The sequence below is a fragment of the Trematomus bernacchii genome, unplaced genomic scaffold, assembly GCF_902827165.1.
Source record: "Trematomus bernacchii unplaced genomic scaffold, fTreBer1.1, whole genome shotgun sequence".
NCBI lineage: Eukaryota > Metazoa > Chordata > Actinopteri > Perciformes > Nototheniidae > Trematomus > Trematomus bernacchii.
The window spans coordinates 709,533-735,025 of record NW_022987621.1 but is presented as its reverse complement, the minus strand read 5'-3'; the positions used below and the strand labels follow the sequence as shown (position 1 = coordinate 735,025).

The window sequence follows — 25,493 nt, the reverse complement described above, 5'->3', positions numbered from 1 at the left end:
CTTCATGCAACTTCAACTGCTAACTGCTCCTTCTTCAACTGCTAACTGCTCCTTCATACTTTCACTCAGAAACCTCATTCCAACTTTAAAATGTTACACATCTTTCTGACATTATTCGTGTAACACAACTTTTAAATCTGATTCTTACTTTTAGAGATATTAAACATTGTTTAGACCTTGGTAAAGAGGCCTTCTTCAGATTTTAGAGTGCGTGATGTCACAGCTAGGGTGGAGGACAGATTTAATTTTGCCTTCATATTTTCTTTTAAACCTGCCATAATTCCCAAACCCTACATTCCTGAGACATAATTTTTCATGACAAACGTAGGAAAACATCTCGTAGCTTGAAAGATAAAAAAAAATTAAGCAAAATAATTAAACAAAATGCCTCTTGAGGGCATGAAGTGACAAAAACTTTCAACATGTCTCCATCAAAGCCAATTGTAAATTCAAGCTGATCTTTACTCACAGCAGCAGCCGCACACCTTTAGTTAATCTGCCAAAAAGGCCACATTATTAACCCGAAAGTACACAAAAAGCACACTTCAGATGCTCAAGTTCCTTGACATGCTTCACGCGTTGAAATTTCACCGATATCTGTTACGGTTCTTCAACAAAACGTTCACATGTAAGAGGTTTATCTCTCATTCAGAACAATGAAAAGGCTCTCCTCTCACTGATTACTGCACATCACCATGGAAACCTTTGATCTCTGGACACGTCGTTAGCTCAAATATAAACACCTGTGTCATGGAACACGATGATGTCATAACTCCAACTGACATGCTCAGAGCAGCAGACTTCAGATAATGGTTAATGGTCCAGCCTTCAACATGTCTATGTGCCATTAGTGAGTTTTCCTCAAAAGCTGTTGCCATGGCAACGCATCCCTCGCCGTAAATATTCTGCTGCTTTTCCAAGCCTTTTTACTTTATTTTCTTCTCTCATCACACAGTCAAGCCCCCAGTGTTCATGTATCATTTCAATCTAAATTCTTCACTTTCTTCTTACACATTACATTTCAGCATAGCAGTTTAGCGTCAGCTTTTCAGCATAAAGCATTCCCACTAGCAATTTCTGCAGGAATTGCATTCTCTAGTTATTATTGATATTTTATCATTGATAAACGTTGCATCATGTATTCAATTTATTGTGACCTAATCCTGTAAATGATGATCTGAAGAAGAGGAATGTTGTGAAGTTAATGTGTCTCAAATGCCATACAATTATTTTGGAGCTTTTGGTTTTATTGTACCCTACATATGTTGCCCGTGCAAGCTGCACTAGATACAATATCATTCTGGTAAATTATAATGATTTAAATGAGGTAAATTCATATTTCTCACCGGTATTTCACTCCCAAAGACGATCAGCTCCAGCACAGAGTTGTGTTCGTTGGTGTCGATGGAGCTCATGTCGTACAGAGAGGAGTGCACTGGACCATAGACCCATTCAGTGAACTTCCTGGAGAGCGGCCTCATCTCCTCTCCCTCAAACTCCCGCTGTAACAGGTGCCTGAACAGCTGGCCAATGAGATACCAGAAAGATATTGTTATTTTGTCTGCCTTGTACGCATGTGGTAGGTTTTCCATGATCAGGTATACGTTATAAAGCAGAGGTGTCCAAACATATTTCACTGAGGGCCACATACAGAAAATTAAACAAAGAGCTGGGCCCCTCACTAGAGGTGAGGTATATTGCCTACAAGTTAGCAAAATTCATCAAATCTAGGTACATTATTCTTGATAATTGAATATGCTTCAAGAAAGAAAACAGCCTTCATCACAGCTCTCCATTAGGGTTACATAGGGGAAATAAAAAGGGTTTATTTCTAACGCGTTATGCAAATAAGTTATTGGGCTTTTTTTATCAGCTAAAATTTGTTAGAAAAGGTTTTCAACTTGAATTGACTGAATTTATTTTACTGAATTTATATTGTTTACACTGACATGACAACAACAATTAATAATGTGTAATATACAGTATTTTTAGATATATATTTAAGAAGTACGATATATATATAAGGCAAGCACTAGTATGTGTGCGCCATATTCCATTATACTTTTAGAATTAGATGTGGGCCATTTCAAAATGGATCACAGGCCGCAGTTGGCCCCCAGGCCGTAGTTTGGACACCCCTGTTATAAGGAAGATAACCATTGAGGTGTATATGATAACACACAGGGACACCTTCAGGAGGGACCTACCCCGATTTTTCCAAGTTTAGCTGCTAACTTCAGGGGGGTCAGTCCCTGATTGTTTTCTATCGTTTCCAACTGGACTTTCTTCTCAAGCTTGTTTTGCTGAGTAAGGATCTGGTCATACATCTTGGCAATCATTTCTGTATTTTCTGTCGTGTTGTCTGCTATGACTGCCAAGGCGTGTAAGACGGTGTTTCCTTTCGAGTCTCTGTCGGTGGAGTCGGCTCTTCTGCAGGAGTTCTCCATGAGGAAGGACACGGTGCTGGGCTGGTTGGTGCAGGCGGCCAGGGAGAGGGGGAGCTCTCCTGTTGGAACATAGCTCAGATCAATGAAAACCCCCCACAAACAGCTGGAGAGAGGAAATGCAGCATCTGGATGTTTTTGGTACGCATTTACCCACCAAAATAAAAGCCCAGTCCTGCATGACGCTGGAAGAACTTCCCGTTGGCTTTGGCTTGCACATCTGCTCCTTTCTGCACCAGCAGAGTCACATGGTCAAAGCTCCTTCTCTCTATGGCGATGTGCAAGGCTGTCTGACCTGTCGTTTATCAAAGTGCTTTATTGTTACAGGAAACAAGTTACAAGCAGTCTTTTATCAACTAAACCATTTGTGCCTGAAAGTGAAATCTTGAGTTTCAGGAAAGAACAGTACTAACACCATGTGCCCCAAGATTGAATATAGTGCAGGGAAATGGCTCTCTGAAACTACCAGGAGCTAAGTATGGTGTTTGGTATCTATACACTCAACAAGTGAATAAGAAAATATGCGATCATATGCAGTGTAAAAGTAATTTTCTTTTGGCAGATCATTTATGAACACAATGTTAGCAAATATTAAAAAATCCTGACATTGAAAATAAATGTGTGGATTTTTTTATTTGGGACATTTCATATGCTTTTTTATATTTAGAATAGAATAGAATTGGGAGGGATGAAACCCTCTTTAATGGTCTCACGTGCAGAGCACACAGCACACACAGTGAAAGTTGGCCTCTGCATTTAACCCATCCTAGTACCAGGAGTCTAGTACTAGGAGCAGTGGGCAGCTATTGTACAGCGCCCGGGGAGCAATGGGAGTGTGGGGGGAAGGGGGGTGTCCGGTGCCTTGCTCAAGGGCATTTATGGTAGGATATGATGCTAAGGATGTATAATAATGGAAGATTTGTAACTTTGTCATGTTGAATCAAATAATCTTTTAAGTCCCAAACATACTGTATAAACTAGGGTTGCATCTCCCAAAATGCAACATAATATGTCAGAAATCTGGCAGTTTACTATTCTTTTTCCAGAAGTTCGATTTTTCAAGTTGTTGTTAGACTTGCCCACCACACATCTGGACCAGGTTCAAGACTAGAGAGCAATCTGAATAAAAGTTGTGGCATTAGTCTTTAACATACTGAATACAGTCTTTGGACACAAATGGGTTAAGGATTATGAAATTGAGGCCCTAAACTGTCTCTGGATAATGAGATCTGAAGGACACCTGTAAAGCGCACATCCATTAGTGCCTACATTTGAACAGTTCAAGTGCAGCCCCACAGCTCGCAGATCGCTCCCCTCGCTTCTTCTTTAAATGGATTCAAACAGCTTCATTTAGTACATCACACTGAATGTATTCATCCTAAAATAGTGGTTGAGTGTGCTGCATTAGCATCATTTTGTGATAATTGCAATATAGGGATTTTATTTGTATCACATCGGCATACCTAGTCACCCTCTATATGGGCAGCTTTGACCGTAATATAATCTCAGACCATGTGAGTAGTAATAATGATCCCGCTTCCATCACATTAGTATGCATAAAAAGTGACAGGTCACACCTACTACTACTTATGCTAATGACCTCCTTTGTTCGAGGTGTTATAACATGCCGGTGCGATATCACACCTGCCTGTTATATCCTTATCACGTACAGGTGCGATATCCCCCCTGTCTAGCGCTGCCCCCCTCCCCCCTCCACACCCCCCCTCCTTCTCCCCCCTCCTGTCCGGTCAACATGTCCGTTACAGTTTAAATCTTCCGGACAAAATTAGAAAAGTGCCGGTCAAAGGTCTTCTATGTTATTTATTGAGCTTTGAAACAAATTGATATGATTCGATATTAAACAAACTAATTATAGTAGATTAATTAACTATTCAAACGTGTACAGTAATTTACAATAACACGGGAATAATAAACGGAGCGCTCTCCCCCTCTCCTGACAACACGCCAGTATCATGCAGCTCGCGGATCCAGTAATGAGTGACCCGACAGTAAAACTAAACATACCTATAACTAGTTTAGGTAGTTTGAGAGGTAATTAAAATAGCTACGTGTGATATTCTAACCTGAAGTGTGTGTTTTGTTCCGCTCACCGCTGCAGGGGATCATGCAGAGATGCGTGTCGACTCGTCAGCAGCAGCTGATCTCTCTCTCCCGTCAGATTAGACTTTACTCGCGTTTATGTCCATATCGATCAGATCTAGCTAGTTCTAGCTAATGATATGACTACCTGCTTATTAAAAGACACCTAAACAATAAGCGTCGCTATGCAACGGGGTGAGGCCACAAAGTATAGCACAGCATTATGCATTTGTTTACATGCCCACCGGAACCCCGAGGCATTACCAACAGATCAACGCGCAATCAACCCATACAGGACATCTCTTTCTCCACATTATGTGTAGACATTATAATTGACTATTCTTGTCTGTCACATACTCTTTTGTCTGTCACATACTATTCTTGTCTGTCACATAAGTGGCGCAACTGATGCGGTATTGCGCTAAGGGGATATCATTTTGACCGGACATTCTGACCGGAGAGATTTAGATTTGCCGGTCTTCAGCATATTTTACCGGTCATAGTCCGGTAATTACCGGCTAACGGGAACTCTGGGGTGGAGACAATGAGGCTTGATTTGGATCTGATCTGGAAAAACTCTGGTAAGTACTTTTATCATTATAATATCATGTCATTATTTAATGTTGTTTTGTGTGTGTGTGTACAACGAAGTCTCTTTGAGAGGAAAATTATAATTTAAAGATCTTAATACCCCCTTATTGTTTAATTACTTCACACAACTGTTAAAGAATCCCTATATGAAGTTACATGAGGCTACATTTACTGGTGTGCTTCCCTAGATGATGTAAATAGTCTAAGTGTCATGTTAGGGGGACATTACGGAACTCAGGAGTCCGCCCTTGGAGGCTTGGAGAGCGGATAAAGAGAGGTGTATTTACTGGTGTTGAGCCCTGGATGATGTAAATAGTCCAAGTGCCATGGTAGGGGGACATTACGGAACTCAGGAGTCCGCCCTTTTAGGCGTTGTTAACATTAATGCTTTTTGCTTTTGTTTTTGTTACTAAGATACTTTTTAGATACACTTTTGAAGTGAGCAACACTTTACAACTGGTAGAAAGTTAAGTACTTTGTAAGGAATTGGGTTTTCTTTAGAGCTGTTTTCAGTGAGACAATGCAGTTTCTGATCATTTTAAGTTTCAAGTTTCAAGGCTTTATGGCATATGCCCATTAGCTACAGTGTAGATATGTCAATGAAAAACATAGGTCACAGGCTCCTCCAACAGTGCAACATATATATATATATATCTATATATATATAGAGCACATAAAACAGATAAAATACTGCAATAGAATGTTTTGATATGACAGATTTGTGCGTAATTCTCTCACAAAGGAACTGTAAGATACACGTTTATGTATGGAAAACTTTATAACTTGGTAAAATATTCATTCATTTGTAATGAATTACTTGACTAACATTACTTTTTTTAAATATATGTTTTTAGATGCTTTACTTTTGATTTCTTTCATGTTATTTTAACACAACATTACTTTTTTCATATTTTTCAACATACTGTGATATTTGTTTTTTCTCTCCTTTTTCCATTATATTTTTGAATATACAGACATTCAACGCAATAAGTCCCACCCCAATCAGCAAATCATCCAAAACTAAGGACCCCCACTAAGACGAACAGATTTTCTTTAAGACTGTGACTCTTAAAGGCACTTTGGGATTTAGTAAGACAATCCAGTTTTCTGGAAATAACTTAAATTATTTTTGTTTTTTCTCCTACAAAGATACTTATAGTTACACTTTAATGGATGCAAAACTTTATAACTTGGTAAAATATTCATTCATTTGTAATGAAATGAGTTTCTTAAAGAATCAAACTCTAAATGGAGAGTTTGTGATTTTAACACTGTTTCGATGAAACAATGCGGTTTTGATAACTTGACTTGACTAACATAACTTTTTTTTTTTTAAATATATGTTTTTAGATGCTTTACTTTGATTTCTTTCATGTTATTTTAACACAACATTACTTTTTTCACATTTTTCAACATACTGTGATATTTGTTTTTCTCTCCTTTTTCCATTATATTTTTGAAAAACTACACAGTGATTTTTATCAAAATACAACATGCAACTAATACATTATACAATATTACGACTTTTTGCGATATTTACAACACAATATTCTTGTACCTTTTTTTTTTGTAGGGCTTCAGGATATTTGGCATGTCATGCATAAAACCGGTGTCATCTTTCCTGAAACTGACGTGCTGTCCGTTTTACAAACAAGTTATCTTTCTGCTTCTTCACCCTCTGAATTTTCCTCCCCCGTCCCTCTTCCTTCAGCCATCACAACAACAATCAAGTCAGATCTGTGAAATTAAACACCTCTTCCCAAAGCGTGACTTCCCTATTGAGGGAGTGGGGCAGTAGGGCCTAACCCGATTGGCCTAATATACTAACATGCAGAACGTATGGTATGTTTGAAAAAAGACTAACCATCTATCCAGTTCAAGCTGTCTTTAAGATGCGACATCGCGCTCTGACTTTTGACAGGCAACACGATTGTCTGAATGACATTCCAGAATATTTCTTCAGAAACAATTACAACGCGTTAATGAAAAGACTTTGGCTCGCCGACTTCATTACAGTGATTGACCAGAGTCTTAATGATAAAAAACATTTACACGGCTGAATGGAGGATCCAAGGCGCTTCGGAGGCTTTTCTGTACAATTTCAAAAACTGCAGACGCCTCAAGGAGAGACTTGAAAAGATCCATGCCGAGCTGGATGGAGAAGAAGAAGACTAATAACCAGCGGTTGATTGAAGCCAGGATTTTTTTTTTTTTTTTCGATACTTTGACTTTTCTTTAAAGTAAAATATAGAAAATGGGTAACTACTATGGAAAACAATCTGTATATATTTATCAGAATGCAGTCAATACCTGTTTAATAAGTGTGTTGTTGATGACGATTGAAAACAGAATGAGTAGTGACCCCCGTGTAAACAGAATGGCTGAAGTTTGTAAACTAGAAGACATTTTGGATATCGTTCATTCTGGCAGTACTATTCCGGGTCATTGGGAAACGATTGTAAACGAAACATTTAAAGTGGTACTGGAATCTTCATTTTCCGAAACATTCTGTAACATTACCGAAGAAATGAAACAAACACCAAAAGTGTATCATGTGCTCGCATTGTATGCTCTGTTTGTAGATGTAATGCATCTTTGTGTCAAAAACAGCATACACATGAATATTATGGCCGAAGTGCAAAAACTCCATTATAATATTTCCCTTCATCTGGGGGATTCTGTGCTGGAGAAGATCCTGGGGATGTTGCAATCAGTATAAATGTATTATTGATTCCTATGGGGTGAAAACAATAAATTGTAAATATGAAATTCTGCAAATAAAAAAGTGTTTTTTACATTTTAAAAAACTGTTGTCTTCAAATCATGGTATAGTATTTCCTACATATCATTTAAAAAAAAAGAGTCACAGTGTAGAATGTCCGAACATTTATTTTAAAAGTACTAGTATAGTATGTTAAAAGTATCTTGAAAAAAGTCCAAGTATAGTATGTAGTTAAGAATTATATTATATAGTTTGTCTGCAATGTCAGTATAGGATCTCTAAAATGAGAGAAAATCATAGTATAGTTTGACAAAAAGATCTTTAAAAAGTCATGACATTGTGTGTTGAAATGGTTTTGAATAAACACATCAGTATTTAAAAAAAGGAAAATTGTATCAAGTGCATCAGACAACTCAAATTACTCCATTTGAACCATATTATAAATAAGTAAAGAAGGGTCATAGTATATAGCAGGGCTGTTTTCAGTGTTTCAGTATTTCAGTGTTTTGTGTTTCAGTGTTTCAGTGTTTCAGTGTTTTGTGCTTCTGTGTTTTGTGTTTCTGTGTTTCTGTGTTTTTGTGTGTCAGTGTTTTCAGTGTTTCAGTGTTTCAGTGTTTCAGTGTTTCAGTGTTTTGTGTGTCCCTGGAAGGAATATAGCAGGATGAGAGAAAAACATTTAAAAAAACGTATCTTAGAAGTGGCTATAGCATTTGATGCAATTCTAAAAGATAGTCAGATTCCTAAAAAGTTACAAACGGATGCTGGAAAAATAATTATTTGTTTCTTCAGCAAGGCTTCAAAAATCTTGTTAAATAATTATTTTATTCTTCCAGGGACACACAAAACACTGAAACACTGAAACACTGAAACACTGAAAACACTGACACACAAAAACACAGAAACACAGAAACACAAAACACTGAAACACTGAAACACAAAACACTAAAATACGGAAACACTGAGGCGCCGTTTACACGAGGAGAAAACTGCTTGTATCTGCATAGTTTCGCGTGCGTATAGCCCTATTATTTACACGAGGCCGATAGAAACTGACCCCACAAACGATAACGGGTCCCAAGGTGGATAGATTTGCAAACGAAACGCTCTGGGGGGTCAACCGAGTCCGTGTAATCACCTCTATACGAATATTTCCTGAAAAAATAGCGATAGCCCCACCTCTCCCCACCTCTCCTGCTCACTGCTGTAGCAACTATCAAAAATAGCTGTGTTAATTAAACGCACAAGGGGTTCTTGAATGAAATAATATTATAAAAGGCAAACCAGAATTGTTAACGCCCAATATACTCCTTAAACAAAATAAACAGAGTCAGATTTCATGCATTGATCCATTATATTGACAAAGGAGCGATCTCACCCGGTGTTTGTAGAGAATATCTCTCTTTCTGAGCATGTCCTCTCCACAGAGACGTGCTTCTTGGTCGGTCGATGCAATATCCACAGATTCGGTTTCTTTCAGTTAACTTCCCCGTTGCATTTATCCATATGCTGAGGAAATTACTATATCCCGCTGAATACCAGCAATCGCCACACACACTTCCTCCTGTCAGTAGCTACTGCTAGTGCTACTGCTACTGACCATGCTACAGATATTAGTGCAACATCTACAGCTCCTCTACTACAACCATCAGCAACAAGTGGACATGGAGAATTACATGAACTACATGTTGCTAAATACACCGCGGGGCTTAAACAGAAGGGTAGCCATGGCAACATTGCTGCGGGGCTGCTCGGGCTGCTCTTCTTCGCTGCTTTTGGTGTATTTTGGCGGAAGTTACAGCGCCACTTACAGTCCCGGCATATGTACTACAGCGTTTCCAGCGGCCTCGTTTGAACAGACACGTTAAATGAAACGAATGCATGTGAACGGAAGACTTTTTTGAATACGCATACTGTGCATAAACGCAAACGTTCCCGTGTGAGTGGGGCCTGAAACACTGACACACAAAAACACAGAAGCACAAAACACTGAAACACTGAAACACAAAACACTGAAATACTGAAACACTGAAAACACTGACACACAAAAACACAGAAGCACAAAACACTGAAACACTGAAACACTGAAACACAAAACACTGAAATACTGAAACACTGAAAACAGCCCTGCTATATACTATGACCCTTCTTTACTTATTTATAATATGGTTCAAATGGAGTAATTTGAGTTGTCTGATGCACTTGATACAATTTTACTTTTTTTAAATACTGATGTGTTTATTCAAAACCATTTCAACACACAATGTCATGACTTTTTCAAGATCTTTTTGTCAAACTATACTATGACTTTCTCTCATTTTAGAGATCCTATACTGACATTGCAGACAAACTATATAATATAATTCTTAACTACATACTATACTTGGACTTTTTTCAAGATACTTTTAACATACTATACTAGTACTTTTAAAATAAATGTTCGGACATTCTACACTGTGACTTTTTTTTTTAAATGATATGTAGGAAATACTATACCATGATTTGAAGACAACAGTTTTTTAAAATGTAAAAAACACTTTTTTTCTTTGCAGAATTTCATATTTACAATTTATTGTTTTCACCCCATAGGAATCAATAATACATTTATACTGATTGCAACATCCCCAGGATCTTCTCCAGCACAGAATCCCCCAGATGAAGGGAAATATTATAATGGAGTTTTTGCACTTCGGCCATAATATTCATGTGTATGCTGTTTTTGACACAAAGATGCATTACATCTACAAACAGAGCATACAATGCGAGCACATGATACACTTTTGGTGTTTGTTTCATTTCTTCGGTAATGTTACAGAATGTTTCGGAAAATGAAGATTCCAGTACCACTTTAAATGTTTCGTTTACAATCGTTTCCCAATGACCCGGAATAGTACTGCCAGAATGAACGATATCCAAAATGTCTTCTAGTTTACAAACTTCAGCCATTCTGTTTACACGGGGGTCACTACTCATTCTGTTTTCAATCGTCATCAACAACACACTTATTAAACAGGTATTGACTGCATTCTGATAAATATATACAGATTGTTTTCCATAGTAGTTACCCATTTTTTAAATTTTACTTTAAAGAAAAGTCAAAGTATCGAAAAAAGAAAAAAAATAATCCTGGCTTCAATCAACCGCTGGTTATTAGTCTTCTTCTTCTCCATCCAGCTCGGCATGGATCTTTTCAAGTCTCTCCTTGAGGCGTCTGCAGTTTTTGAGATTGTACAGAAAAGCCTCCGAAGCGCCTTGGATCCTCCATTCAGCGGTGTAAATGTTTTTTATCATTAAGACTCTGGTCAATCACTGTAATGAAGTCGGCGAGCCAAAGTCTTTTCATTAACGCGTTGTAATTGTTTCTGAAGAAATATTCTGGAATGTCATTCAGACAATCGTGTTGCCTCTGTCAAAAGTCAGAGCGCGATGTCGCATCTTAAAGACAGCTTGAACTGGATAGATGGTTAGTCTTTTTTCAAACATACCATACGTTCTTCATGTTAGTATATTAGGCCAATCGGGTTAGGCCCTACTGCCCCACTCCCTCAATAGGGAAGTCACGCTTTGGGAAGAGGTGTTTAATTTCACAGATCTGACTTGATTGTTGTTGTGATGGCTGAAGGAAGAGGGACGGGGGAGGAAAATTCAGAGGGTGAAGAAGCAGAAAGATAACTTGTTTGTAAAACGGACAGCACGTCAGTTTCAGGAAAGATGACACCGGTTTTATGCATGACATGCCAAATATCCTGAAGCCCTACAAAAAAAAAGGTACAAGAATATTGTGTTGTAAATATCGCAAAAAGTCGTAATATTGGATAATGTATTAGTTGCATGTTGTATTTTGATAAAAATCACTGTGTAGTTTTTCAAAAATATAATGGAAAAAGGAGAGAAAAACAAATATCACAGTATGTTGAAAAATGTGAAAAAAGTAATGTTGTGTTAAAATAACATGAAATAAATCAAAGTAAAGCTTATGTTAGTCAAGTCAAGTTATCAAAACCGCATTGTTTCATCGAAACAGTGTTAAAATCACAAACTCTCCATTTAGAGTTTGATTCTTTAAGAAACTCATTTCATTACAAATGAATGAATATTTTACCAAGTTATAAAGTTTTGCATCCATTAAAGTGTAACTATAAGTATCTTTGTAGGAGAAAAAACTAAAATCATTTAAGTTATTTCCAGAAAACTGGATTGTCTTACTAGAAAATGCCTTTAAGAATCACAGTCTTAAAGAAAATCTGTTCAGAAAAAAGTACTACCTTCACTTTTTGTAACTCTTTCTCATAAAAAGTCCCCTTGATCTCTTCTCCATCATAATCTTTGAGTTTGTAAACAGATGGTTGACGAGGTATGCGTTCGGACGCCGTAAATAATTAGTCGGTATAACTCTGTTCATATTTTTTATCAAAGGCTCCCTCTCACCTTGGAAATTCTTACAAGTTCCCCCTCCTTAAAGTTCATTTTCGTAGCACCTTTCCCCTACTGATGCTAGTGACCCCCCTTTGTATGCTAATTACCCCTTTGTTCGAGTTGTTATCACATGTAGGTGTGTTCAGTTAAACACTGAGATTTTCAACATACTACTCTACAAAATGATTTTTTCATATTCTTTTGACAAACTATACTTGACTTTTTTACGGAAAATCATGACAAACTTTAATGTGACTTATTCTTAAATTTGCCATACTAAAGTAAGACTTGAAAATACTATATCGTTGTTTTTTAAATTATATTTCAACATATAAAACAGAACTTTTGTTTGTGTTAACATAACATTGACTGGCTTTTCCTTGATAATTTCAACATGAAATACTATGAGTTTTTTTTTTTTTTTAATGATATTTTAATATAGCATATTGGCGGAGATAATATTTACGGGCCCTTTGAGTAGAATGTTAAAAAGTAAGCTAGTCCCTGACTGTAGTCCCCACTCCTTAGGTTTGCTCCACTTAGGTTAAATTACTTTAGTTAAAATGAGGACATTCTAAATATGGTTAAAGTGGAGTAATTTGAGTTGTCTGATGCACACAAGCCTGTTTTTTGTTTGTTTGCACTGCTGTGTGCACTTAAATTGATGTTGATGGTTAAATTAGTTATTGGTTCAAATGTACTGAGTTCTGAACATGTCATCTAAATGTAGAAATGCCTTGGGCATATGGTTCTTGTTTCAAAAACAATGCAGCATTTTATTTATTTGTTTGTCCTGCTTTTACAACATGCAGTATAAGCACTCCTATGTTGTTGTTGTAGTACTTTACCGTATCTGTAGCTATTAACATGATTGCTCATATTTCAAGCCATATTATTCCTGACCCCTTATTTTGGATCAGTTTTCATCAACCAGCCACCATTCAAAACCGCATACATACATCTGTTTTTTTCCCCCTCACAACACGCCTTTTCAGAATTTTAAAAACCCTAAATCTAATTTAGAGAGGACAAATAAAAGTAGTAGGTGACTTTTTTATAGATCAAGGCTAATTAGATTGACAACAAAGGGTCTGAGAGTCTCACAGTCTTGTCCTCACAACAGTGTAAAATAAATTTGATGCAGCAGTGAGCCAGAGTCATTGCAGTTCATTATGTGTTTGAATATATCAAAATGTTCTAAGAAATGTTTTAAAGCACCCAGGACAATCATTTTTGCCAAGACATGACTTAATACACGATACAAGTTTTAAAGCTTTGCATGGAAGTAGCAGATTAAGTGATTTAATGGTGGAGCAGGATTGTTAAGAAACCCAATTCCTTACAAAGTACTTTATATTCTACCAAGAAAACGAATTCCTTACAAAGTACTATTCCATCAGTTGTAAAGTGTTGCACACTTCAAAGTGTATCTAAAAGTATCTTAGTAACACAAACAAAAGCAAGGAAGAAAAAAGAAAAAATCAGTAAAGTCATCTAACAAAACATATATTTAAAAAAGTAATGTTAGTCAAGTCAAGTTATCAAAACTGCATTGTTTCATCGAAACAGTGTTAAAATCACAAACTCTCCATTTAGAGTTTGATTCTTTAAGAATCTCAATTCATTACAAATTAATGAATATTTTACCAAGTTATAAAGTTTTGCATCCATTAAAGTGTAACTATAAGTATCTTTGTCGGAGAAAAAACAAAAATAATTTAAGTTATTTCCAGAAAACTGGATTGTCTTACTAAATCCCAAAGTGCCTTTAAGAGTCACAGTCTTAAAGAAAATCTGTTCGTCTTAGTGGGGGTCCTTAGTTTTGGATGATTTGCTGATTGGGGTAGGACTTATTGCGTTGAATGTCTGTATATTCAAAAATATAATGGAAAAAGGAGAGAAAAAACAAATATCACAGTATGTTGAAAAATATGAAAAAAGTAATGTTGTGTTAAAATAACAAAAGTAAAGCATCTAAAAACATATATTTAAAAAAAGTATGTTAGTCAAGTAATTCATTACAAATGAATGAATATTTTACCAAGTTATAAAGTTTTCCATACATAAACGTGTATCTTACAGTTCCTTTGTGAGAGAATTACGCACAAATCTGTCATATCAAAACATTCTATTGCAGTATTTTATCTGTTTTATGTGCTCTATATGTATATATATATATATATATATATATATATATATATATATATATATATATTTGTTGCACTGTTGGAGGAGCCTGTGACCTATGTTTTTCATTGACATATCTACACTGTAGCTAATGGGCATATGCCATAAAGCCTTGAAACTTGAAACTTAAAATGATCAGAAACTGCATTGTCTCACTGAAAACAGCTCTAAAGAAAACCCAATTCCTTACAAAGTACTTAACTTTCTACCAGTTGTAAAGTGTTGCTCACTTCAAAAGTGTATCTAAAAAGTATCTTAGTAACAAAAACAAAAGCAAAAAGCATTAATGTTAACAACGCCTCAAAGGGCGGACTCCTGAGTTCCGTAATGTCCCCCTACCATGGCACTTGGACTATTTACATCATCCAGGGCTCAACACCAGTAAATACACCTCTCTTTATCCGCTCTCCAAGCCACCAAGGGCGGACTCCTGAGTTCCGTAATGTCCCCCTAACATGACACTTAGACTAGTTACATCATCTAGGGAAGCACACCAGTAAATGTAGCCTCATGTAACTTCATATAGGGATTCTTTAATAGTTGTGTGAAGTAATTAAACAATAAGGGGGTATTAAGATCTTTAAATTATAATTTTCCTCTCAAAGAGACTTTGTTGTACACACACACACAAAACAACATTAAATAATGACATGATATTATAATGATAAAAGTACTTACCAGAGTTTTTCCAGATCAGATCCAAATCAAGCCTCATTGTCTCCACCCCAGAGTTCCCGTTAGCCGGTAATTACCGGACTATGACCGGTAAAATATGCTGAAGACCGGCGAATCTAAATCTCTCCGGTCAGAATGTCCGGTCAAAATGATATCCCCTTAGCGCAATACCGCATCAGTTGCGCCACTTATGTGACAGACAAGAATAGTATGTGACAGACAAAAGAGTATGTGACAGACAAGAATAGTCAATTATAATGTCTACACATAATGTGGAGAAAGAGATGTCCTGTATGGGTTGATTGCGCGTTGATCTGTTGGTAATGCCTCGGGGTTCCGGTGGGCATGTAAACAAATGCATAATGCTGTGCTATACTTTGTGGCCTCACCCCGTTGCATAGCGACGCTTATTGTTTAGGTGTCTTTTAATAAGCAGGTAGTCATATCATTAGCTAGAACTAGCTAGATCTGATCGATATGGACATAAACGCGAGTAAAGTCTAATCTGACGGGAGAGACCAGCTGCTGCTGACGAGTCGACACGCATCTCTGCATGATCCCCTGCAGCGGTGAGCGGAACAAAACACACACTTCAGGTTAGAATATCACACGTAGCTATTTTAATTACCTCTCAAACTACCTAAACTAGTTATAGATATGTTTAGTTTTACTGTCGGGTCACTCATTAGTGGATCCGCGAGCTGCATGATACTGGCGTGTTGTCAGGAGAGGGGGAGAGCGCTCTGTTTATTATTCCCGTTGTTAAGGAATAATTCTTCAAGATATCTAACCTTTTGCTCTGTGACGTGTTATCTCCTTTAAGGAAAGGCCTTGGTGCCATATGTGTTGTTGTCACCAGTGTGTGACCGGTCAACTTGACTGGCACGAAGGGTAATTGTTGTGGGAACACTGAGGCACTTCTTTATCGGTGTTTGTGGGCTCTAGGATGTGAAATCCTTGAGGCCATGAGCGTCGGACGCAGGTGACTCAGTGTTTAGTCTACTCCTTCAGAGATGTTGATTTCTCTCTGTGAACCCGTTAAAAGGTCTAGCATAGAGAGAGGTTCTTCAGAATTGACGTGGCAACTCTACCGTGTAGTCAGAACCTCTGACTCTTTGATTTGTGATGTGAATCCTCCGGCCGAATACTCTGAATAAACCCATCAGTGTTTGACATCAAAGCTCCAACTCTCACCGTGTCTCCTTCCTGAGTCGGTGACTCCATGCATTACTACACAGAAGTTTCCTCCACAAATTGGCGTTGTCGGCAGGATACCAACAGATCTTCAGAGACTGGTAAGTGTGATTTCAAATCTACATTTGGACATTGCCTTACCAGAATCTGTGATTGACGGTATCCTAAAATGATCTGTGAAGCTAAGCGGCTGCGTTTCGTTTGGTTAATGAACATTTGGGGCTAGTAACCCCAGGGGATCATCCAGGGACTCTGTCCTGGCTGATTCCCTCTGTGTGTGCTGCTCGGGACGTATGTGCCGTGCAGGCATACGCGGAGATGTTTAAAAAGACCTTAATGAGGGCAGCAGTAAAGTGGAACTTCTGTGTGAAATCAAAATAGAGATTTGTAATGAACAAATCGCCGAGATTCCGGGGGTTTCAGCGGCCAACACTAGCAGTTAACTAAAGCAGCCAGAGATATTACCCCCAGCGCCTCTAAAAAAAACACGGCTCCAGCTGCGGCTCCGGGGAATGTGTGTAAAATACCTCCCCGTATCTGCATGAGCTGGTGAAGTGAACTCAGAGGGAGAAAATCACAGCTTTTGTCTATAACTTTAACTCACACCACCGCCGTCTCTATTAAAAACGAGACTGTTTAAAAGCACTCTCGTGGCTTGTGGCCGTTTACGACGTGCTGGCCGGTGCGAGGTGCGTGCATTACCTGATGCGACAGGCTCCCTACATTGCTGGAGGAGCTGGTGTCGGTCCGGGGTGCATACATAAAATTATAGGCTAATTGATCATGGGTGGGCAGTGGTATGCAAGTGTAGAGCAAAACTGTGTTTCATCGTTGGGATGAACATGATGGGAGGTGTGTAGGCTGGTCGAGTAGGACTACAGTTAACTGTGTGGTTTCGGATAGAAAGGATAGAGGAAAAAAGTCTATGTGCTCCAGATCGGGGGGGCATAGCACCACTAGAGCAGGGATAGTGGGGTCGCAAGAGGATAAGCTAGTTATTGCTCTTGGACGGTCTTCAGGCACCGATCTAGGACTTGTATACAAGGGTGGGTGCGCGAGTCAAGGTGCCCCACTGGGTTCCCCATTGGGGAGAGATCATATCCCTACCCCCTCTGAAACCTCTTTAATCCGGACTAAAAAGAGTGTTTTTATGTCCTGCATCTGAGTGTGCAGAGGAACATGTAAACAAGAAGCACACTGTTCAGGGTGTGCGCTGTAGGTGTAAGAAGAAAATAAGATTATATTACTTTTAAGAATACATTCTTAAATTGTATTGCTGGTATGTTAAGATATGTTTGTGACCTTTTATAAACCCTATGCCCCGTCCTGCACCCTGAGACCCTCAGAGGCATCACTGCTGGTCGTAAAAAAACCTGCCTGAGGAGGTCAGGGTGGCAAAATCTGTCTGCTGTTTTAGGTCAATATTGTATTATTTGTTTCATTTATTCTTAAATCTATGTATTGTATGGTAATAATGAAAAAAAAACGTAATGTATTGAACACATTCCGAAACAAAGCTGATAAGACAGAACTTGACTCAGACATAATACAAATTATTGTTGAAACCTTTTGCGCTGTTGCTGCAAAATGGAAACTTTGTTGATTATCTATTCCAACTGGCCACTGGATTCAGATAATTAATATAAGTTGAAGTTTAATTACAGTTTTAAATATAGTTTAACATTCTTTATTAAACTGCTTCAAATGATTTCTCGTATCAACCAATTGGTCTCCATAGACATTACTAAAATTATAATAGTTGTTAAACTACTGACAAGTTTTCTGAAACCGAGCTTATGAACAAAAGAGTAAAGGTCGCTGGATAAGCCAGGATCAATATATTTGTTGACGTTTTCATTACAGTGTGCATAATGTGTTAAATGAATTGAGCAATTCTTTAAAAAGTATAATGTTGCAATCTCTTTACAATAAGTAATTACAGTTAAAAAAAATAGATGTTGTTTTCCAAGGGCCTCTCCTTCACAGCCCTACACTTTAAATCATGAGACTTTCAAATCATAACAGACAGAGATCGGTATCACTTTGTGTTGCAAGCCAAATCCATGTAAAGGTTCTACTTGAGCCCAATTTAAATACCATAAAGAAAGTATTGAACCCAGCTCAAGCTAAATGTCAAATGTATTTAATTAATGTACAAGTGTTTTGATTTATTTAAAATGTTCCAGTCTAGCTTCTTTCGAGTTCAGTCGAAGCAACAAATTGTTTCTCATAACATTCTCACTGCTGTCCCAAATGTTTTAACCTTGGGCAGACAAGCTGTTCACACACCCACACACACCCACACACTTTGGATAAGTATTCACCTTATCCACATTGTAAATTGTTGCCTTCTTTAAAGTTATTAGTAATTTAAGATTAATTATTAAATTAAATGTGGTACATAAGATAAAATAAATAAAATAACTTGACTTGATCATTTTGTTCACAACATTAGACCTGTCCTCTAATCTCTACTAGAATAAGATAAGTGTGCATGTTTGGATGTTTTAACACTCCTGTAATGTACCTAATCTTGATATCTTTTTCATTACAGAGCTGGGAAAATGGTGTATTGATTAGATTCTGATCCGTGCAAGTCCAATTTTGACTGACTTTAGTTCTAATGTTAATGTTAATTTGACTTCAACCCATAAGTAATTATTTAAATTAACTCTAAATGTCACATGATGATGGATTAGTGTTCCACATTTATTCCACTAATTTGTTTTACAATTAGGCTAAAGGTAAAGAGAGACATTGATGACCTTGTGTCCCTTTTGTTAGTACGTGGTTCCATTTTGTCTATGGCCTTGGACGGCTTCACTAAAAGTCACCCAGTTCTGCCCTGCTGCAGTCCGGCTGAGTGCAGTCACAGAGATGCTATGGCTGCTCTACATGACATTAATGGTCTGGTCCGAGAATGGCCACCATTTCCTGCTCCCAGAGAGAATGACACTCCTCAAACTGAACATTACAGCCGTTGATACTGTCTCACATGGGTCTGCTCCCCCCCACTGAGCCATGAACTGAAAGCATGACATCTGCTATGAACACTTGGAAGCCTCCCTGTCACACCAGCACCAACCCTTGGGTCAGTCAGATGAGACTAACGGCTTCACTTAGGGCATTTGGTTCAGATACATGACTCTCGTTACCGCAGAGTGGGTTGTTTTTAAGGCTATTCATACTGCTATGCAGAGGATGCCTGTAAGTTGGCGAGCTGGTAAAAGCCCCTACTATTGTTTCAAATAGGCCTAATGTCAGGGGTCTCTTAATGTCTAGTTCTACATGTATTCACATTATATAGACAATGTTTCCACCTGGTAAAACTAAAGGCTGCACAAAACTCAGGCTACAATACAACCATTCTGTTCTGCTCTAACGATTCAATGTATAGATTCTACATCAAAACAATTAGCTTTTATTGTTTCCAATGATAACGTCTCCTTAAGTGGAGGAATGCAAACCTGTTTTCAAATGTAAGGTTTTGATTTTGTTTGACATTTCTCAGTAATGACACCCTCAGACACCCAATATCATTCATGCTATGCCTTCAGTAATAACTCAGATGTTAAAGGGATGAAACTTTTCCTCCCAAATCAGATATGCTTTGTTTTTCAACAAATGTATCAATTTCCTGCATAATATATGTTTATCACAATGGTTTTTGTAAGCTGCACACAGGTGATACTGAGTCTTCTCGATTAATAGATTATAAACTATACCATGTTTAAATAGACTCCTAAGTTATTATTTCATATGTAAGAAAAGGGAGGGAAGAGTCAATTATATTGAGTAATTGATTTTATATTGGGTAATTTATTTCTCAAACCTATGTTTTATGGAAGAAACTAAATATTTCTGATAAACTAATATTTTATCAAAAGGTAAATGGTGAATTAATATACATTTAGAATCATTGAGAAGGGGTTATATCCACAGGGACTAGCTCACCTTTAACTTACAATAACATTTCTCTGCTATGGACTGATGAGTATATGATTCTTGCATGTTCAATGACTAACACAAACCTTCAAAATGATAATGTGCATGTGTCAGGAAGGCTCCCAAATAATTCTGAGGGGCCTATTTTTGTAATTAAATGATAATGTGCTAATCCATTACTTTGAGTTGTCTTCACTCAGAAAAACATCCCTATCAAGTGTTAACCCAATAACTAGGACAGCTAGTGGGTCACACTCTCCGGGTGCAGAGAGCACCCCCAGCCACGTGCAAGGAAGCACGAAGTCGTTCGAGATGGGATGCTTCTCTTCACCTTTCTGATAAGAGGGGGTTCTTCTCTTCATCTTTCTGCTCGGTGGGCTCTAGCAGACAACCCTGCAGGACGAGCGAGGGTTTCAGAGGCTTCTATAATACAATGTTCCATGTGTCTTGGAGGAGTTTGATGTCTTCCTAACCTCTCCCATCACGGGGGGGACACCTGGATGCATCAGGAATACGTAGTTGTACTCAAGCAGATAGCAGAAGGAATACCGGCAGATGAGCCTCCGTCTCACTGGGGGGTCAGCTACAGTGCTCACTGAATGAGCCACACAAAAGCAGAGCAATTGGGGGGTTGAAATATGGCGCTCTGATGAAGAAGAGTTTGAGCCAATCAGCACCTCAGTGCTAATCTACAGTATCAGGATGCCTTTACACACCAGACACTCGGTGTCATAAAGGGAGGAGGAGAACGAGTCAGGAAGCCTGACGGACATGTTCTTCCAGCTCTCGTACAAAGATGAACTTTGAATTGAATGACCAGATGTTTAAAGATGTACAATTAATGATTGTTTTTTATATTTCCAATGACCAGACATGTGTTAAATAGTGGTGATAAATATATTTTGTAAAATCAGATTACACTTTCACACTAAACAAAATTAATAAATAAATATTTTCAGATTATAAAGTATTGAATAATAAGGTATTTCTAATATTATAACAGATAATGTTAATATCCTTAATCATCCAGCAATCAGGCTTAACAACACTACTCTGTAATGTATTGTCCATGCACAGACAGACCTAAAATGGTGTTTCAAGTACTGGATTAATTTCAGTTTTGGCCCAAAACAAATATTTATAATAATTGATATAACAATTATGTAGCATATTTGATCCTCAAATTAGAGAAGTATAATTTAAAGAAATTGATATTCTATATTCAACATTAGATAAACACAGAAGAACCCTTTCCAAGTACTATAGGTAGATGTTCAGGTAAGTATGGCTAATAAGAATAATTGATAGACTTAATTTGGTACAGATCAGTTGTAGCATTTACAAATGTATGAATTAAAGTTTTAAGAATGTTTAATCTTTCCTTTCCAGGTTTTTACAAAAGTCTTTGAATATTTGCCTAACTTTTCCTTTTCAGATTTTGAACAATGTACTTGACTAAAATGAATGTATTGATTTTACTAAGACTAAGTGCCTTACTCTTGGCTAAAGCGTAATTAAGTAAACGTAAAGTAATCCTAAAATTGAAGACACTGCAATTTTGCAGATTACAGATTGATTAAATCACCACTGTGAAGTTTATGCCTTAGCTGGATCTCTTATGATCCTAAGTTTTAAATGCTTTTGACTAGTGATTGCCTTAAAGCAAATCTTTAAGCTGCTGCTGGTTTTGATTTTATAGTTTGATAAATGACATTAATAATGGTTTAAATAATAAAAGATATTAGTTTAAAACAAATATTTTGCTATTATGTATCTGTGTTTTATGTGTGTTTATTATTGTACTTATTGACAAAAGATGCTCCAAACACTGATGAGAGATAATTGTTCCTATTATGATTGCCTGTATCAATCATTGTGATTGAATGTTTCAATCTTATTCTACTTTGTGATGTAATTGAATGTAAGGTGAGACCACACTCGAATCTGAAGACGCCTATTGATTTAAGTATTGACCAGAATTATTAGACTAATGTTTTAAGGTTATCAAAAATGATAAAAAGAGAGGAACTGTTAAGGAATAATTCTTCTAGATATCTAACCTTTTGCTCTGTGACGTGTTATCTCCTTTAAGGAAAGGCCTTGGTGCCATATGTGTTGTTGTCACCAGTGTGTGACCGGTCAACTTGACTGGCACGAAGGGTAATTGTTGTGGGAACACTGAGGCACTTCTTTATCGGTGTTTGTGGGCTCTAGGATGTGAAATCCTTGAGGCCATGAGTGTCGGACACAAATTCAGTGTTTAGTCTACTCCTTCAGAGATGTTGATTTCTCTCTGTGAACCAGTTAAAAGGTCTAGCATAGAGAGAGGTTCTTCAGAATTGACGTGGCAACTCTACCGTGTGGTCAGAACCTCTGACTCTTTGATTTGTGATGTGAATCCTCCGGCCGAATACTCTGAATAAACCCATCAGTGTTCGACATCAAAGCTCCAACTCTCACCGTGTCTCCTTCCTGAGTCGGTGACTCCATGCATTACTACACAGAAGTTTCCTCCACACCCGTGTTATTGTAAATTACTGTACACGTTTGAATAGTTAATTAATCTACTATAATTAGTTTGTTTAATATCGAATCATATCAATTTGTTTCAAAGCTCAATAAATAACATAGAAGACCTTTGACCGGCACTTTTCTAATTTTGTCCGGAAGATTTAAACTGTAACGGACATGTTGACCGGACAGGAGGGGGGAGAAGGAGAGGGGGTGTGGAGGGGGGAGGGGGGCAGCGCTAGACAGGGGGGAGACAGGGGGGATATCGCACCTGTACGTGATAAGGATATAACAGGCAGGTGTGATATCGCACCGGCATGTTATAACACCTCGAACAAAGGAGGTCAATAGCATAAGTAGTAGTAGGTGTGACCTGTCACTTTTTTATGCATACTAATGTGATGGAAGCGGGATCATTATTACTACTCATGTGTACTGCTGCATCTCTTTATACAAGCCCTATTGTTGACTTCTGTTCAGCTCTATCCAGGTTCATAATGACACTTTCATATGTACAGCATGTGTATTTCACCACAGGGCTCTCCAAAGTTCAGGCACATGGAGAATATACATTCTGGCTTCAAAAATCCCAACTTTGCATCAAAGGACCAAACTTGTGACAGACAGTGTCTATACTTCAGACCATCAGCTCTTAAAATCACGCATTAAAAGCTTTTTCCACCTACCATTGTAGCACGGGTCTTTGTACGATGCGTTGATTAGATTTTCTAAATCTGAAGTTTTCTCAGCTATGTCCAGGAGGACTTCCACTGTGTCATTCCTGCCATCTTTCAGGTTCAGCAGAGCCTTCAGCAGCGCCGTTTTCCCATTTGTCTCATCTGAAAGTTGCACACCAATAACCAAACGGTGACGATATTTTCTGAAATTCATATTAACACATAAATAAGTACTGTAATAATCACTCATTCGACTTTGGCAAACCACAGGTTGTTCTTTGTAGACACAGAGATTTATAGATCAAGCAACACAATTCCTATCAGGCTTTTTGGGGTTTACTATTATATTTACAAGTTATTTCATGTGCATAAGAGCTTCACTTCAACTAGCCTTTAATGCAGCATCTATCCATACTTTGCATGACTGAAATCCATTGGAGTAAACATGACCATATGGGTTGAAACTAAAATGGTTATAGATAACAGCAGGACACAGAAATAAATGCATCACATCAAAATGCTTCTTTCCTACGTGCCTGTGAATTCTGGGCTCGTGAGCTTCTTATCATGAACTCTCAGGTAGTCGAGCAGCCCGCCCAGCTGAGAGGTGTTTCCTGTGGAGGCTGCTTCAAACACTTTCTCCCTGCTGAAGGCTTTACTGTAGAAGCTGTCAATACCTGGAGTACTCTGTCTGAAATGTACAACATATTACAAGTCATTAAATCAAGGCCTAATGCAGCTCAATATTTACAACAATAAAATCAAAAATGTGAACAGTATTTTAGTATCTTTTAAAACAGTGTGTAAAAACACTTTAATTACACATTTCTTTGGGAAAGGATTTGGTTTATTTTCAAAAACCCAACATAAACAAGCTGAGCTCGTTCACCTGAAATACGCCTGCATGTAACCTGATCCTTCAGTCCCTACAGTCTGACATACTCCCAACATTAGTAAAGCTTCTCTGAGCAGCAAGTGATTTCTGTGCTGAAACCTCCTGTAGTCAGTGTGTGTCCTTTACAAATGAAGGCCATGTGTATCACCTGCGAGACACAAATCAGAGGTATATCCCAGAAGGCTTGGTTACCTAGTTATGGAGACGTTGGTGTCCATAGGAGCAGGAATCCTCTCTGAGCTGTTTGTTTTCAGGAGCCAGTCCAGACTGTTGCCCCCCCCCTCCTCCTGCTCCTCCGGGCTGGTGTTTGGCTCTGCTGTGTCCGCTGGCTGTCCATCGCTCATCTTTATGGTAATCATTTGAGTCCTGATCCTGTTTTCACTGCTATGGCTTCTTCAGGCAGCTCATCATATGAGCAGCAGCTCCACAGTGTAGTGTTTCAGAGGTCAGGGGTCGCAGTGGGGCGGGACAGAGTGTTGTTACCTGGGCGACGCTCCTCCCTCTCCCCTGAGGGCAGGGCACGCCTGTTGTTTGATGAAAACATTCCTCACAACTGAAGAAGACAATAGTACCTGCTGAACATTTATTATGCTGACTGATGATCTTTTATGAGGTATTAAATACTTGTCTAGTAACATGTTCTTAAGGCAAGCCAAGTTTATTTATATAGCATCTTTCAACACAAGGCAATTCTAAGTGCTTTTCAAAAATGATAAACATTAAGAGCATTTAGAAATAATGCAGTGGAAACACATTATAACAGGACATTTAAAAAGCAAAGAGAATCAAATAAACATAAAACAAGCTAATATAGTCTAGTTGCCAGCAGAGTGAATTCAGAAATGTTGAGTACCCCAAAGTTTTATGTTAGAAATGTATAGGTCCCCAGCACATAGAAACTGCCGGATGCTAAGTTGCACATGTTGTGCAATTTGCACAATTAGCTAAATTAACTAATTGCGTTAATTAGCATGAATGTCAGAATGGTCAGAAATGAGTCAGCATCCTCAATAACCCCCAAAATCACTCAAACATTTTCCAAATCGGCCAAGGCCAAACTATTGTCCCCATGGTAATTGATGCAAATTAACGCAATTCATATGTAGGTTAGCATCCGGCAGTTTGTATGTGCTGGAGGC

At 38.0% G+C, this 25,493-nt stretch overlaps 1 protein-coding gene across 1 annotated transcript in view; it reads right to left on the bottom strand.

The window, feature by feature from the left end:
* Nucleotides 1-24,791, bottom strand: part of LOC117484307 (transient receptor potential cation channel subfamily V member 1-like) — a 50,820-nt gene extending 26,029 nt beyond the window's left edge. The window contains exons 1-6 of the mRNA XM_034132783.1: nt 24,547-24,791; nt 23,996-24,150; nt 23,469-23,621; nt 2,602-2,739; nt 2,208-2,506; nt 1,347-1,523 (exon numbers count right to left, since the gene is read on the bottom strand). Of these exons, the coding sequence (XP_033988674.1) occupies nt 1,347-1,523; nt 2,208-2,506; nt 2,602-2,739; nt 23,469-23,621; nt 23,996-24,150; nt 24,547-24,713 (1,089 nt within the window). The 5' untranslated portion in view covers nt 24,714-24,791. The remainder of the gene's footprint in view (nt 1-1,346; nt 1,524-2,207; nt 2,507-2,601; nt 2,740-23,468; nt 23,622-23,995; nt 24,151-24,546) is intronic.
* Nucleotides 24,792-25,493: the final 702 nt, after the last annotated feature.